The 16034-nt window shown below is 48.1% G+C and overlaps 1 protein-coding gene across 2 annotated transcripts in view; it reads right to left on the bottom strand.

Moving 5' to 3' along the window:
- PRR14 (proline rich 14) overlaps positions 1 to 16034 on the bottom strand; it is a 332780-nt gene that overhangs the window by 224053 nt on the left and 92693 nt on the right. For both annotated transcript variants that reach the window (XM_030210463.1, XM_030210462.1), the window contains exon 4: positions 6778 to 6818. In XM_030210463.1, coding sequence (XP_030066323.1) covers positions 6778 to 6818 — 41 coding nt within the window. The remainder of the gene's footprint in view (positions 1 to 6777; positions 6819 to 16034) is intronic.

The raw sequence follows: 16034 nt of genomic DNA, 5'->3' as shown, positions 1-16034 counted from the left end.
GGTATTATTAGGAAAGGTATGGAAAACAGGTGTGAGGATGTTATAATGCCATTGCATTGCTCCATGGTGCGACTGCACCTTGAGTATTGTGTTCAATTCTGGTTGCCGCATCTCAAGAAAGATATAGTGGAATTGGAAAAGGTGCAGCGAAGGGCAACTAAAATGATAGCGGGGATGGGATGACTTCCCTATGAAGACTAAAGAGGCTAGGGCTTTTCAGCTTGGAGAAGAGACGGCTGAGGGGAGACATGATAGAGGTATCTAATATAATAAAACGCACCGTGAACGTTCTGAAGACAACGTTCTGAAGTCACTCAAACACTCCCTGAAGGGTTCGTGGATTCATGTGGTGAAGCCAGCCAGCCGTCTCTGCCCCACCCTCGCGTCAAACGTCATGACGTCGAGGGCGGAAAAAAAAACCCAACGGATCGCACCCACGCACGGGGAGGAGTAGGGAAAGGACGTCGGACGCAAAGAACCCCGCCCTGCACAGGCTAGCAACGCCGAAGATCGCTGGAGGAGTCTGACTCACTCAGCACACACACAAGACTTCTGCTGGCGGGATTTTGGGCCCCCCCCCCCCGCCAGGAAAACTACGCGATTGTGGGTGCGATGGCGGCGACCAGGTGCATCGCTGTGGGTGGGATGGCGGCGGGAGGAGAGACATCGCGCGGAGGATACGCTTCATTACTTCTTCTAAAAAGCAGAATCCTCCCTCCCCTCAAAAACTAAACTAAACCCCCCCCCCCCCACACACACACACACCCCCTGAACCCCCCCCCCCCACATACTCTCACTCATCTGGCAGCGCTTCCTGAAGCCCCCCCCACACACACACACTCATGTGGAAACACTTGATAAACCGCCCCCCCACACACTCACTCACTCATCTCGCAGCACTTACAGACAACCCCACACACCCCTCCTCTTCCAAGCTGAAACCCCCAACACACACCCCCCACACACACCCCTCCAACACACACACACACACTTTCTCACTCATCTGCCAGCGCTTCCTGAACCCCCCTCCCCCCACACACACTCTCTCTCTCTCATCTGTCAGCGCTTCTGGAAACCCCGTACACACACACAGACACTCACTCTCTCTCATCTGGCAGCGCTTCCTGAACCCCCCCCCCCCCCCCACACACACACACAAACACACACACACTCTCACTCATCTCGCAGCGCTTCCTGAAACCCCATACACACACACTCACTCTCTCTCTCTCTCAACTGCCAGCTCTTCCTGAACCCACTGCCCTCCCCCCCCCCCCCCCACCCCGTCATCTGGCATCGCTTCCTGAACCCCCCCCCCCCACACACACTCTCTCACTCGCATCTGGTAGCGCTTCCTGAACCCCCCGCACCCCTCTTCTTCCAACCTGAACCCCCCCCCCCAACACATCCCCCCTCCCCCTCCTCCAGCACACCAATTGCTTGGGTGCAGTGGCGGCAATCTCAGACACCACAGACAGAGGGGAGGGGGCCTGACACCAGAGAGACACAGGAAGGGAGGTATCTCTGTCACACACACACACTCTCTCTCTCATATACAATGTCTTTCTGACTCTCACTCTCACACACTCTGTCTCACACTATCACATTCACTCTCTATGTGCCACACAGTCACTCACACACTCGCTTGGTCTCATACACTCACTCTCACAGAGAATCTGTGTCTCACACACACTCTCTCTCTCTCTCGCACACACACACTCTCCCTCACACTGTGTCTCACATACACACTTGCACACACTCTCATTCTCACACACACACTCTCTCACAAACACACTCACACCCAGACTCACTCTCTCTCACACACACACTCACACTTTCACTCTGTCTCTCACACAGTCACTCTCACATACACTCTCCCAAACATACACACTCCGAGGAAAACCTTGCTAGCGCCCGTTTCATTTGTGTCAGAAACGGGCCTTTTTTACTAGTATAAAATAATGAGTGGAGTGGAACAGGTGGATGTGAAGCGTCTGTTCACGCTTTCCAAAAATACTAGGACTAGCGGGCATGCGATGAAACTACAGTGTAGTAAATTTAAAACAAATCGGAGAAACTTTTTCTTCACCCAACGCATAATTAAACACTGGAATTCGTTGCCGGAGAACGTGGTGAAGGCGGTTAGCTTGGCAGAGTTTAAAAAGGGGTTAGACGGTTTCCTAAAGGACAAGTCCATAAACCACTACTAAATGGACTTGGGAAAAATCCACAATTCCAGGAATAACATGTATAGAATGTTTGTATGTTTGGGAAGCTTGCCAGGTGCCTTTAGCCTGGATTGGCCGCTGTCGTGGACAGGATGCTGGGCTCGATGGACCCTTGGTCTTTTCCCAGTGTGGCATTACTTATGTACTTATGCTTTCGCCAGGGCAGGTATGAGGGCGGGGAAAGAATGTTGGCAAGACAACTGACTAGTTCAGATGGAACTCCGACACCACCTTTGGCAGGAACTTAGGGTGCGTGTGGAGGACTACTCTGCTGTGATGAAACTCGATGTAAGATGCATGCACTACCAAGGCCTGAAGCCCACTGACTCTACGAGCTGAAGTAACTGCCACCAAGAAAACGACCTTCCAGGTTAAGTACTTCAGATGGCAAGAATTCAGTGGCTCAAAAGGAGCTTTCATCAGCTGGGTGAGAACGACGTTGAGATCCCATGACACTGGTGGAGGTTTGACAGGAGGCTTTGAGAAAAGCAAACCTCTCATGAAGTGAACAACTAAAGGCTGTACAGAGATAGGCTTTACCCTCTACACAGCGATGATAGGCACTAATCGTACTTCCTCTGCACGTGCCTGTTTGTGCTGGGAACTGTAAGAACGAGTTCCCGGTGGACAATTTGGAGGTTTGGATTCCAGATTAAGGGTGTATCCTGACCGGACTATTTGAAGAACCCACCAATTGAAGGTTATGAGAGGCCACCTTTGGTGAAAAAATATCAACCTCCCCGCAACCGGCAAGTCGTCCGGCACGGACACTTTTAGTGAGACTATGCTGAACTGGAGCCAGTCAAAAGCCCGTCCTTGCTTTTGCTGGGGAGCCACAGAGGCCTTAGGCGCACGCTGTTGACGAGAACGAGCACGCTGGGACTGAGCCTGGACAGGCTGGAGAAAAGAATAGGAATAGGGAGCACTCCTCTTCCCTCCAAAAAAACCTCCCTGATGAGGAAGTAGTAGCAGAAGACACACGGCGGAAGAGAGAATCCATAGCATCATTGTGCTTTTTGAACTGGTCAACCAGATCTTCTACTTTCTCACCAAAAAGGTTAGCCCTCTGGCAAGGAACATCCACCATCTGCTGCTGGACCGAATGAACCAGGTCAGACACACGCAGCCATGTGAGTCTGCGCATCACTACACCTTGGGCAGCGATCCTGGATGCTACGTTCCACAAGTGGATGCTCGTGAAGAGCTGGTATGTCTGAATTTTGGCAGCGAGCATTGCGGTCTGATACGCCTTCCTCCCAAAAGAGTCCAAGATTCTAGATTTTCTGCCTGTGGGCGCCGAGGCATAGTCCCTAGTACTCTTGGCTCTTTTGAGAGCGGAGTCCAACACTATGGAACTGTGAGGTAGCTGAGACTTCATCAACCCGGGTTCCACGTGGATCCGATATTGGGATTCAGTTCTTTTTAGGATCATGGGGTTAGACAGAGGGAATGGCCAGTTTCGCATAAGGAGGTCCTTCAGTACATTATGCAAAGGAGCTGTTGCAGCTTCCCTAGGTGGAGAAGGATAATCCAGGACCTCAAGCATCTCAGCCCTGGGCTCATCCTCAACCTCCATAGGGAAGGGAATAGCCATAGCCATTTCCTGGACAAAGGAGGTAAAGGATAGACTCTCCAGTGGAGACCGTCTCCGGTGGAGGGGAAGGTTCAGAAGGAATCCCATAGGACTCGTCAGAAGAAAAGTACCTGGGATCCTCCTCTTCCTCCCACGAGTGCTCATCTTCAGTATCAGACAAGACATCTCTCAGAGCAGTCCGAAACTGAGCCTGCCTCGACGCTGAGGAACGACGTCCTCGATGGCGGTGCCGAGAAGTCGACGCCCGCTTGGACTTCAGTGAAGCTTCCTCCACCGACGTCTAAGTGGAGTCAACTTGGGTGGTAGCTGACACATATGCCGCAGGCGGCACCGAGGTCAGGAACCTCACCACAGGTGAAGGGCCAGAGACCGCTGTAGCCGACGGTACGGAAGGCGCAAGCACCCCTGACACTGAAGCAGACTGGCGCAGTAACCCTTCCAGAAGCTCTGGAAGCAGGGCCCTGAGGCGCTCGTCGAGAGCTGCCGTCAGACAAGGCTGTGGGGTCGGCATAGGAGCCGGTGGTAGAATCTGTCGAGGCTCGGGAGCAAGTACCGGGCTGCTAGACCGACGCATCGGCACCTCCTGAAAAGAGGGGGAGCGATCCTCTAGGCGCCGACGCTTCTCGGGTGCCGAATCCCTCGACATCCCGGAGCTTCCGGCACCATGTGTTGAAGGAGAACGATGATGGTGCTTCTTCGCCTTCGCGACTCCTCGGTACCGACGAGAAAGACGTGGAATCCTCATGTCCCATCCGTGCCGGGTCCGACGAAGGCTTTGTGTAGAAACTCTATATAAGTAACAGCATGATTAGTACATGTTTGAGACAGTCTCAGCCAATACTTTTGTATAAGCAGAACTGTTCTCCTATGATAAAAGTTATATTGATTCTGTATACTCTAAGTTAATAAATTGCTTTTCTCATATGTGACCTGGTCTTTTATCATTCCAATCTTTTACTGGGATACGTATGATTATTGGGATGGTGGTAAAAAGACCTAAATCTTTATTACATTAACTGCATGTATTTCTTTGGTCCCAGACCCTTGCACTTAAGCGGACTGCACTCTATTTTATTATTTTAAACAAAATAATTCAACCATAGGTATCCTTGAACTCAGACATTGGAAGGCTTTCTTGCATGAACAGCTCACTTCATGTCCTGCCATAACATTTCAAAAGGGTTTGGGTTGTGACTTTGACTTGACCAATTCAAACTATAAAACCTCTTCTTCAGCCATTCTGTAGAACATTTACTTGAATGCTTAGAGTTGGTGTTTTGCTGCATGACTAACTTCCCACTCAGACTCGGCTCACAGCCAGATGGCTTGACATATGCATTTGGAAATTTCTGATAAAAAGCAGAAGTTATGGTTCTACCAATGATGCCAACTATTACGGTCATGATACAGCAAAACAATCCCTTTTCACTGCAGCCGATGTGGGAGCTCATGCATCAACCATTAGGAAAATCTAAATGGGAACAATGCTTACGGCAGGGATACTAGGAAGAAACCAGTGCTCTCTAAAAAATTAATACTGTCTGCCTCACATTTATCAAAACGAAAAAGAAGACAAGACAATCTTCTACAGAGATGTGCTGCTCCAAGATTGCTGTGAAGCTGGCGTTCTATTTTTAAACTGAACGAGCTACTGTATTGCATCCAGATCTTTACAGTAAGATCATACTAATAAGACCCCTGACAAACGCTGGAGTGCCGAAACACGGCCCATGTAGAGTTTGTCAGAATACTGACTGGACAATAAACTTTTTCTTGATCTATTGGAGATTGTGTTTGGCATCTTCCACTTTTGTAACTTTTGTCACATTCATCAAAAACCATCTAGATACCCAACAAGACTTCTGGAATAATATTCTCTGGACAAAGTAAAAACAGAACTTTTCAAAATCACAACATTTTGTTTAGCAAAAACCCAACACACTCTTTTCCAAAACAAGAACACCATTCCAGCTTTCAAGCATATCATGGTACCATGGTGTGGGACTGCTTTATAATCAAAAAATGATAGAGGAAGATGCCAGACCATCTGTTTGTGAACTGAAGCGGAGCTGAAAATCTGGTCATACAGCAAGATAAACTTCAAACATTCAGTAAATATACTAGAGAATAACAGGAAGAGATTTTTTTTTTTTTTTTTTTTTGGGGGGGGGGGGGGGGTTATGAAGCTGTGTTAGAGCTTTAAGGTGCAGTTTTACATCAGACTTATACAAAAACACTATAATGATATCTCCATTCAGTTCCAAATAAATCATAAGGATTCTATTTGCTTTCTTGACTACTGCTGCACACCGTAGAGGATTTCCATGTATTTATTCACAAGGATTCCAAAATCCTTTACCTGGGTGGTAATGCTAATATGGAACCCAGCAGTGTGTACTTATAGTTAGCATTGTTTTTCCCTATGTGCATCATTTTGCACTATCTACAGTTAATTTAATTTGCAATTTATATTCCTAGTCCAGCAGTCTCCTCACAAATTGCTAGTGCTCTAATAGCTTTAAACAATTTTGAATTATTTGCAAATCTGATTGCCCCACTCATTGTTTCTTTTGCCAGACCATTTATGTTGCATTTTTTTCCTGTACAGATCTCTAGAATTTTCAACTATTCCCCTCTCTCCACTGGGGAAACTATTTATTCCTACTATGTTTCCAATCTTTTAACCACTTAGAAATCCACAATAGTACATTGCTTCCTATCCCATAACCTTTTAAATTCAGATCAATCCACAGTCATTGACACTTTCAAAAAATATAATTGTTATAGCATTGTTCTTTGGCTTTCTTAAAGCTTTCTGCAACTAATTGATCTCAACTCCAACCCCAGCATCTCAGGCTTCATCAAAGTAATTTTATTCCATATAGGAATGGGGAGCAGAGAGCCTTAGGCACACCTAAATATTTAACAAAAAAATATTTTTCTTCATACACCTACCCACTGGATGACTCTTCAGTAGACTCCAAGTAAGCGGAATCCTGCCAGAAATAATCAATCATAGGACACAATAACTATTAACGAAAGAAAGGAAGGGAGGTAAATAGGGCAAAGACAGGCGCAATAAGATACTTATCTATTAATAGGTGTCACATATAGCTGCTGCCATCGACAGTGCCAATATGGGCATATTGCTAAGAAATTCCTGTGAAGATCCAGACAGACAATCTCTGTTCTGTAACTAAGTTAATAAGCTCAATGCCAGAAGAGAAACAATGATTAATTTAACTGAACTGGTGTTTTCCAGAGAAAACCAAAGTTACTTACCTGTAGCAGATATTTTCCATTGACAGCAGAATACAAGTCCTCAAAGATGTGCGATGTCATTTGACCGACCGCGTGGTGAAGCTTCCCCAACTGGGGATCTATCTAGAAGTTTTTGAGAAGCCCTATCGTGCATATGTTCTAATTCCTGTTTGTCGCTATCAGTCAGGACCTCTCTTTATTTAATAAAGCTTATAGTAGAAGAAAACTGCTAGGAGATGTGGCCAGGTAGGTGAGGAACCTTCTCCAGGGCTGCCGAAAGACTGAGTCGGGACCGGGAAAAAGCTACTCTCAGCCACCAGCCCCCCCCCCCCCCCCCCCGGATCACTGCCACCCCACCACCCCAATTGCTACTGCTGTCGCCTCCCTCTCCTGCTCCCAGGCTGCTGGCGCCACAGTCCCCCGTCTCTACTTACCTACCCTCAGATCCCTTCCGTCTGCCATCCGACTAGCTTCATTTAAAAAAAAAAAAATCTCGAAATTGGCAGCACAACGCCTTCTGTGTGAAAGCGGCAGATCGCCTCGGGCGGGCCTTCTCTGTGTCCCGCCCTCGCGAAAAAATGAAGATACATACCTGTAGCAGGTACTCTCCGAGGACAGCAAGCTGAATATTCTCACAACTGGGTCGTCGTCCGTGACGGCCCAGGAAACCAGGGAACAAATTGCAGAGCAAAATAAAAAAACTTCTAGAACGCTGCGTTGCGTGGGCTGAACACACCGTGCATGCGCAAACGGCTTCCCGCCCGTGACGCGAATGTGCCCTTCCTCAGTTAAATTAAAAGCAAAAAGGAGAACTGAAAACAACTCCAAAAAGGAGGAGGGTGGGTTTGTGAGAATAATCAGTTTGCTGTACTCGGAGAATACCTGCTATAGGTATGCATCTTCATTTTCTCCGAGGACAAGGAGGCTGTATTATATACTCACAACTGGGGTATCCCTAGCCCCCAGGCTCACTCAAAACAATGAAACATTGGTCAATTGGGCCTCTCAACAGCGAGGATATAACAGAGATTGACCTGAAAAGAAACACAACTGAGAGTGCAGCCTGGAACAGAACAAAAATGGGCCTAGGAGGGTGGGGTTGGATTCTAAATCCCGAAAAGATTCTGTAGCACCGACTGCCCAAACCAACTGTCGCATCGGGTATCCTGCTGAAGGCAGTAGTGAGATCTGAATGTGTGGACTGATGACCACGTTGCAGCCTTGCAAATCTCTTCATTGGAGGCTGACTTCAAGTGAACCACTGATACAGACATGGCTCAAACATTATGAGCCGTGACATGACCCTCCAAAGTCAGCCCTGCTTGGGCATAAGTGAAGGAGATGCAATCCACCAGCCAATTAGAGATGGTGCATTTTCCAATGGTGACTCCCCTCCTGCTGGGATCACAAGAAACAAACAACTGGGCGGACTGTCTATAGGGCTTTGTCCGCTCCACGTAAAAGGCCAATGCTCTCTTACAGTCCAAGGTGTGCAACTTGTCCTCACCAGGGCGGGTATGAGGACGGGGAAAAAATGTTGGCAAGACAATTGACTGGTTCAGATGGAACTCAGACACCACATTCGGCAAGAACTTAGGATGAGTGCGGAGGACTACTCTGTTATGATGAAACTTAATATAAGGTGCATGCACTAGCAGGGCTTGGAGTTCACTGACTCTACGAGCTGAAGTAACAGCCACCAAGAAAATGACCTTCCAGGTCAAGTACTTCAGGTGGCAGGAATTCAGTGGCTCAAAAGGAGCTTTCATCAGCTGGGTGAGAACAACATTGAGATCCCATGACACTGGTGGAGGTTTGACTGGGGGCTTGGACAAAAGCAAGCCTCTCATGAAACGAATCACTAAAGGCTGTCCAGAGATAGGCTGACCTTCTAAACGTTGAAAAGCACAAATTGCACTAAGATGAACTCTTACTGAGTTGGTCTGGAGACCAGACTCTGATAAGTGTAGAAGGTATTCAAGCAGGGCACGTGTAGGACAAGAAAAAGGATCTGGGGCCTTGCTGTCACACCAGACAGCAAACCTCTTCCATTTGAAAGAGTAACACTTTTTCGTGGAATCTTTCCTGGAAGCAAGCAAGACTCAGGGAAACACCCTCCGAAAGACCTAAGGAGGCAACTTCTAAGCTTTCAACATCCAGGCCGTGAGAGTCAGAAACTGGAGGTTGGGATGTAGAAGTGACCCCTCGTTCTGGGTGATGACTGGGTGATGAGAGTCGGAAAACACTCCAATCTCCACGGTTCTTCGGAGGACAACTCCAGAAGAAGAGGAAACCAGATCTGATGAGGCCAAAAGGGCGCAATCAGAATCATGGTTCCGCAGTCTTGCTTGAGTTTCAGCAAAGTCTTCCCTACTAGAGGTATGGGACGATACGCATACAGAAGGCCTGTCCTCCAATGAAGGAGAAAAGCATCTGACGCTAGTCTGTTGTGGGCCTGAGGTCTGGAACAGAATTGAGGGACTTTGTGATTTGTCTGAGTGGCAAAAAGATCCACCGAGGGGGTGCCCCACGCTCGGAAGATCATGCGGACAACGACCATATTCAGCGCTCGTGAGGTTGCATGATCCTGCTCGACCACAGTGTTTTTTTACACCTGCCAGATACGTGGCCTGGAGAAACATGCCATGATGGTGCGCCCAAAGCCACATCTGGACAGCTTCCTGACACAGAGGGAGAAATCCAGTGTCCCCCTGCTTGTTGGTGTAATACATAGCAACCTGATTGTCTGTCTAAATTAGAATGATTTGGTTGGACAGCCGATCTCTGAAAGCCTTGAGAGCATTCCAGATCGCTCGTAATTCCAGGAGGTTGATCTAAAGATCTTTTCTTGAGAGAACCAAGCTCCTTGAGTGTGGAGCCCATCTACATGAGCTCCCCACCCCAGAAGGGATGCATCTGTCGTCAGCACTTTCTGCAGCTGAGGAATTTGGAATGGGCATCCCAGGGTCAGATTGGATCAAATGGTCCACCACTGAAGGGAGCTGCAAACGTCGGTGGAGAGATGGATTACATCCTCTAGAACCCCTGTGGCCTGGCACCACTGGGAAGCTAGGGCCCATTGAGCTGATCTCATATGTAGGCGTGCCATGGGAGTCACATGAACTGTGGAGGCCATGTGCCCTAAAAGTCTCAACATTTGCCGAGCTGTGATCTGTTGAGACGCTCGAGCCAAGGCCACTAGGGCCATGAGATTGTCTGCCCTTGCCTGGGGGAGATAAGCTCGAGACGTCAGTGTGTCCAACAGAGCTCCAATTAACTCCAATTTCTGAACCGGAACAAGGTGGGACTTGGGATAATTGATTGATTACAAACCCCAGTAGCTCTAGCAGTCAAATAGTGATCTGCATAGACTGTAGAGCCCCTGCCTCCGAGGTGCTCTTCACCAGGCAATCGTCGAGATAAGAGAACACATGCACTCCCAGTTGTCGTAGCGATGCTGCGACAACTGCCAGGCATTTTGTGAAGACCCTGGGCGCAGATGCGAGGCCAAAGGGCAGTACACAGTACTGAAAATGCTGAGCTCGCAACCGAAATCGAAGATACTTCCTGTGAGCTGGGAGTATTGAGATGTGAGTATAGGCATCCTTTAAGTCCAGAGAGCATAGCCAATCATTTTTCTGAATCATGGGAAGCAGGGTGCCCAGGGAAACCATCCTGAACTTTTCTTGGACTAGGAATTTGTTCAGGGCAGTTAGATCTAGGATGGGAGGCATCCCCCCTTTTTTCTTTTGCACAAGGAAGTACCTGGAATAGAATCCCAGCCCTTCTTCCCCTGGTGGAACGGGTTCGACCGCATTGGCCTTTAGAAGGGCGGAGAGTTCCTCTGCAAGTACCTGTTTGTGCTGGGAAATGTAAGAATGAGCTCCCGGTGGACAATTTGGAGGTTTGGATTCCAGATTGAGGGTGTATACTGACTGGACTATTTGAAGAACCCACCGATTGGAGGTTATGAGAGGCCACCTTCGGTGAAAAAATATCAACCTCCCCCCCGACCGGCAAGTCCAGCACGAACACTTTTAGTGAGGCTATGCTGAATTGCAGCCAGTCAAAAGCCCGTCCTTTGCTTTTGCTGGGGAGCCGCAGAGGCCTTAGGCGTACACTGTTGACAAGAACGAGCGCGCTGGGGCTGAGCCTGGACAGGCTGCCGAGAAGCAGGAGTGTACCTACGCCTAGCATAGGAATAGGGAGCACTCCTCTTCCCTCCAAAAAACCTCCTAGATGACGAGGTAGCAGCAGAAGACACATGGTGGGAGACAGAATCCATAGCATCATGGTGCTTTTTGATCTGATTGACCATGTTCACTACTTTTTCTCCAAAGAGATTATCCCCCCCGGCAAGGAACATCCGCCATTCGCTGCTGGGTCTTATGATCCATGTCAGAGACATGCAGCCATGAGAGTCTACACATCACTATACCTTCAGCAGCTACTCGGGATGCCACATCAAAAGTGTCGTAAGATCTCCTGGCCAGGAATTTGCGACACGCCTTCTGCTGCCTGACCACCTGGTGAAAAGGTTCGGCACGCTCCAGAGAAAGTGCTTCAACCAAACTGGACAGTTGCCTCACTGAGCTCCATAAGTGGATGCTTGTCTAGAGCTGGTAAGTTTGGATCTTGGCAGCGAGCATTGCAGCCTGATACGTTTTCCTCCCAAAAGAATCTAAGGTTCTAGACTCTCTGCCTGGGGGCGCCGAGGCATAGTCTCTAGCACTCTTGGCTCTTCTGAGAGCAGAATTCACCGCCATGAAATCGTGAGGAAGTTGGGCCTTCACCATTACAGGCTCTCCATGGACTCTGTAGTGGGACTCAGATTTTTTGGGGACGACTGGATTAGATTGAGGGAACGACCAGTTTCACATAAGAACTTCCCTGAGAGTGTTATGCAAAGGGGCCGTTGCAACCTCTGTGGGCAGAGAAGGATAGTCCAAGACCTCGAGCATCTCGGCCCTGGGCTCATCCACAACCTCCATAGGGAATGGAATGCCCGACATTTCCCGAACAAAAGATGAGAAAGAAAGACTCTCAGATGGAGACATTCTTCTTTCGATTGGTGGAGTAGGATCAGAGGGAACGCCACATGATTCTTCCTCCGAAAAGTATCTGGGGTCTTCCTCTTCTTCCCACGAGCGCTCATCATCGGTATCAGACAAAAGCTGTCTAAGAGCAGCCCGAACCCGAGCCTGTCTCGACATCGAGGAACGACGACCTCGTGGGGGGTGTCGAGAAGTCGACCTCTGCCTGGACTCTGGCGAAGCTTCCTCCACTGTCGTAGAGGGGGAAATAGACCCGGGTGGCAGCCGACGCCGACACCGCAAGTGGCACCCAGGACGGGGACCTCACCACAGGTGATGGCCCAGAAGCTGCTTCTGCAGTTGGTACGGAAGGCGCAAGCACCCCCGACATCGAAGCAGACTGGCACAGCAACCCTTCCAGAGCCTTGATGCGCTCGACGAGCACTTCCATCAGAAAAGACCGGGGGCCGGTGCAGGAGTCGGTGGCAGAATCTGAGGGGGCTCAAGAGCCGGTACCAGGCTGCCCGATGACCAATGCATCGGCACTTCCTGCATGGAGGGTGAGCGGTCCCTCCCAGCGCTGACGCTTCTTGAGTGCCAACTCCCTCGACTTCCCGGAGCTCTCGGTACCGTGCATGGAAGGAGAACAATGACGGTGCTTCTTAGCCTTCGCTTGACGCCCATCATTGAGACTCCTCGGTACCAAAGAGGAGGACGTGGAATCCTCACGCCTCCTACCGATGTCGATGCCGACGTCGAAGCACCGGACCGATCAAAAAAAAGTTTCTCATGTTGAGCCTCCCGAGCCACTTGGGTCCGTTTCTTCATCAGAAGGCACAGCTTACAGCCAGCTGGCAGATAGTTGTGCCCAAGGCACTGGAGACACTACGTGTGGGAGTCAGTTCCCGAGATGGTCCGGTTGCAGCAAGTATAACACTTGAAGCCGCTGGGAGTCCTCGATGACATGGACGGAAAAACAGCGGCGGCAAAATTAAAAGACTCGATCATGCCAAAAGAAAAGACACAAAAAGGGAAAAAAAGACCCAACCGAGAAGCCTAAAAAGCGGCCGCAACGAAAAAGAAGGAAACTTAGAAAGGTAAAGAAAATCTAAGAAAAATAAGGAAATACTTCTTTTTTTTATATATATACAGTATATATTTGAGAAAAAACTACTACAACACGAAGTTGAAAGAGAGCAAACAGGAAGCAGTAAATGCGAAGAAAGGGTCTCCTGAGCCGAATAGAGCAAAGAAAAAATCATGTCACTCCAAACGCGGATCAAAGAAACTGAGGAAGGGCATGTTCGCATCGCGGGCAGGAAGCCATTCGCGCATGCGCAGTGTATTCGGCCCACGTGACGCAGCGTTCTAGAAATTTCTTTATTTTGCTCTGCAATTTGTTCACTGGTCTCCTGGGCCGTCGCGGACGATGACCCAGTTGTGAGTATAATATAGCCTGCTTGTAACTTGGAGAACAGGAAGTTACATCAGAGGAGGGCAGGACACAGTGAGGGAAGGCCTGCCCTAGGCGATCTGCCGCTTTCACACCGGAGCTGCACTGACGATTAAGATTTTTTTTTTTAATGAAGGTGGTTGGATGGCAGACAGAAGGGAGCTGAGGGTAGGTAGGTGGAGCCTGTGGCGCTGGCAGCCTGGGAGCAGGAGAGAGCGAGAGACCCTGGCCCCGGGCCCTGGGAATTTTGCCCCCCCCTGCCCCCCCTCTCTGCGTCCCTGACCTTCTCTCCAGGGAGAACACCTGCTACAGATAAGTGACTTGGTTTTCTGAGAACAAGCAGGATAGCAAGTCCTCATAGTGGGACTCCGCAGCTACAGGCAGCTTTCAACCTAAAAATGGATCAAGGTGATGTTGTAATAGACAAACATATTTTTGGTGACAACTAGCCTTTCCCATTTTTCTATTTTTAATTATTTTTGGGGGGAAGACAGCCTGTAAATGAAGAAAAAAAAATAGGTCTAAGGGGACGGAGTTGGATTATTACCCCCAAAGAGATTCTGGAGGCCCAACCAGCCAAACATACTGTCACATTGGAAGTCCCTTTCCAAACAGTAATAAGATATGAATGTATGGACTGAAGTCCATGTCCCATCCCTACAAATTTCCTCCATGGAGGCAGCCATGGCTTAGACATTATGAGTCTTAACATGAATCTCAAGGGTCAAGCCTGCCTGGGCATAAATTAAGCAAATGCAGTCTGCTAGCCAATTGGATTTGATAATGGCAGTCCCCAGTTTACTGTGGTCAAAAGAAACAAAAAGCTGAATGGACTTTCTAAAGGTTTTAGTCCACTCCAAGTAGAAGGCTAAAGCTCATTTGCAGTCCAAAATGTGCAAGATACTTTCACCTTTGTGGGCATGAGGCTAAGGAGAAAATACTGGAAGGACAACTGCCTGATTAAGGTGGAAATCTGACACCGCTTTAGGATGGGTAAAACATAGTGTACGGTGGACTAGTCACTAAAGCATGCAATTCACTAACCATGTGTATCAAAGTTATTCTCACCAAAATCAAGACCTTCCAGGTCAGGTACTTCAAATCACAGTAGTGAATCAAAAAGAGACTTCATTAGTATTTCCTAATGTGGGGATTTTGACCACAATACTACCAGCTGGCAGTCTGGAGGAAGTTCACTGTAAATAGACAAAGCCTAAACAGACAATCTACTTACAGAATCTTGTTCTCCTCTCTCTGATGTACTCTTGACCATTTGGCTGAATACGAATAGTGAAAAATATTATTTGGTCGAATACAAATACCGAATATAAATAATGGGCATTGAGCTTTAGCATAAAAAATAATAAAAGAAGCAATGTGAACTCAGAGATAAAATGTTTATTTCAGCAGGATTTAGAACAGGAGAGTCCTAGATTATTCGTATTAAAATTTAAATCACTCTTTGGCTGAATATGAATAATGTCTTCAAGGCACTATTTGGGGCTAAATCAAAGTGAATATGAATATTTGGTACAGCCCTACAGCACAGCGATGCTGCAACTACTGCTAGACACTTTGTGAAAACCCAACCCTGGGTGCTGAAGCAAAGCCAAACAGCAGTACACAGTACTGGTAGCGGTATTTCACTACTTGAAAGCGGAGATACTTCCTGTGTTTAGGATGTAACTACTTGTGGGTATATGCATCTTAAGTCCAGCGAGCATAGTCAATCTTGTTCCTGAATTATGGTAAGTAGGGTGCCTAGGGAAAACATCCTGAATTTTGGTTCTGCCAGATATTCATTCAAGGCCCTTGGGTCATATGGGATGAAATTGCTCCTGATTTTCTTTGTCACCCAGAAGTACTTGGAATAAAATCCCTCTCCTCTTTCCTCTGGTGGAACGGGCTAAACAGCCTTGGCTTGTAGGAGGAAGAGAGTTCTTTTGTAAGCAATTTCTGGTGTTGAGAGCTTAGCCATTTGGAAGGATTTTCCCCCAACTGTAGGGTGTAACCTGTCTGGACTTTTAAGAACCCACTGTTCTACAGTTATAAGAGGCCATCTTGGAAGAAATTCATCCTCCCTTCCTACCGGTAGGTCATCCAGAACAGTTAATGGTATTGCAGCTATGCTCTCCCAAAGCTAGTGAAAAGCTCATCCCCAGTTTTAACTGGGGAGCCGGCTGTAACGTCTCAAACATCCGCCTCCTCAGATTGGAGCGAGAACCCTGGATATTCTGAGATGGTTGAAAGGAAGGGGAATACCTACATTTTTGAGAGTAGTAGTTTCTCTGCTGCCCTCCACCAGTACACCTGTCTTGGCCTCCACATCTAGGAGGAGTAAACTGGGACAGCAACTTGATGGTAATCAGAGCATTTTTTTAATAAGATCTGCACCCTCCACCACATTGTCACCAAAAAAGCTATTTTCACCCCAGCACGGGGCTCCAAGGAAGGAGTCTTGGAAC

Source organism: Microcaecilia unicolor, chromosome 7, assembly GCF_901765095.1.
Source record: "Microcaecilia unicolor chromosome 7, aMicUni1.1, whole genome shotgun sequence".
Classification (NCBI taxonomy): domain Eukaryota; kingdom Metazoa; phylum Chordata; class Amphibia; order Gymnophiona; family Siphonopidae; genus Microcaecilia; species Microcaecilia unicolor.
The sequence above is the reverse complement of the archived record's forward strand: the minus strand, read 5'-3'. Positions and strand labels throughout refer to the sequence as shown.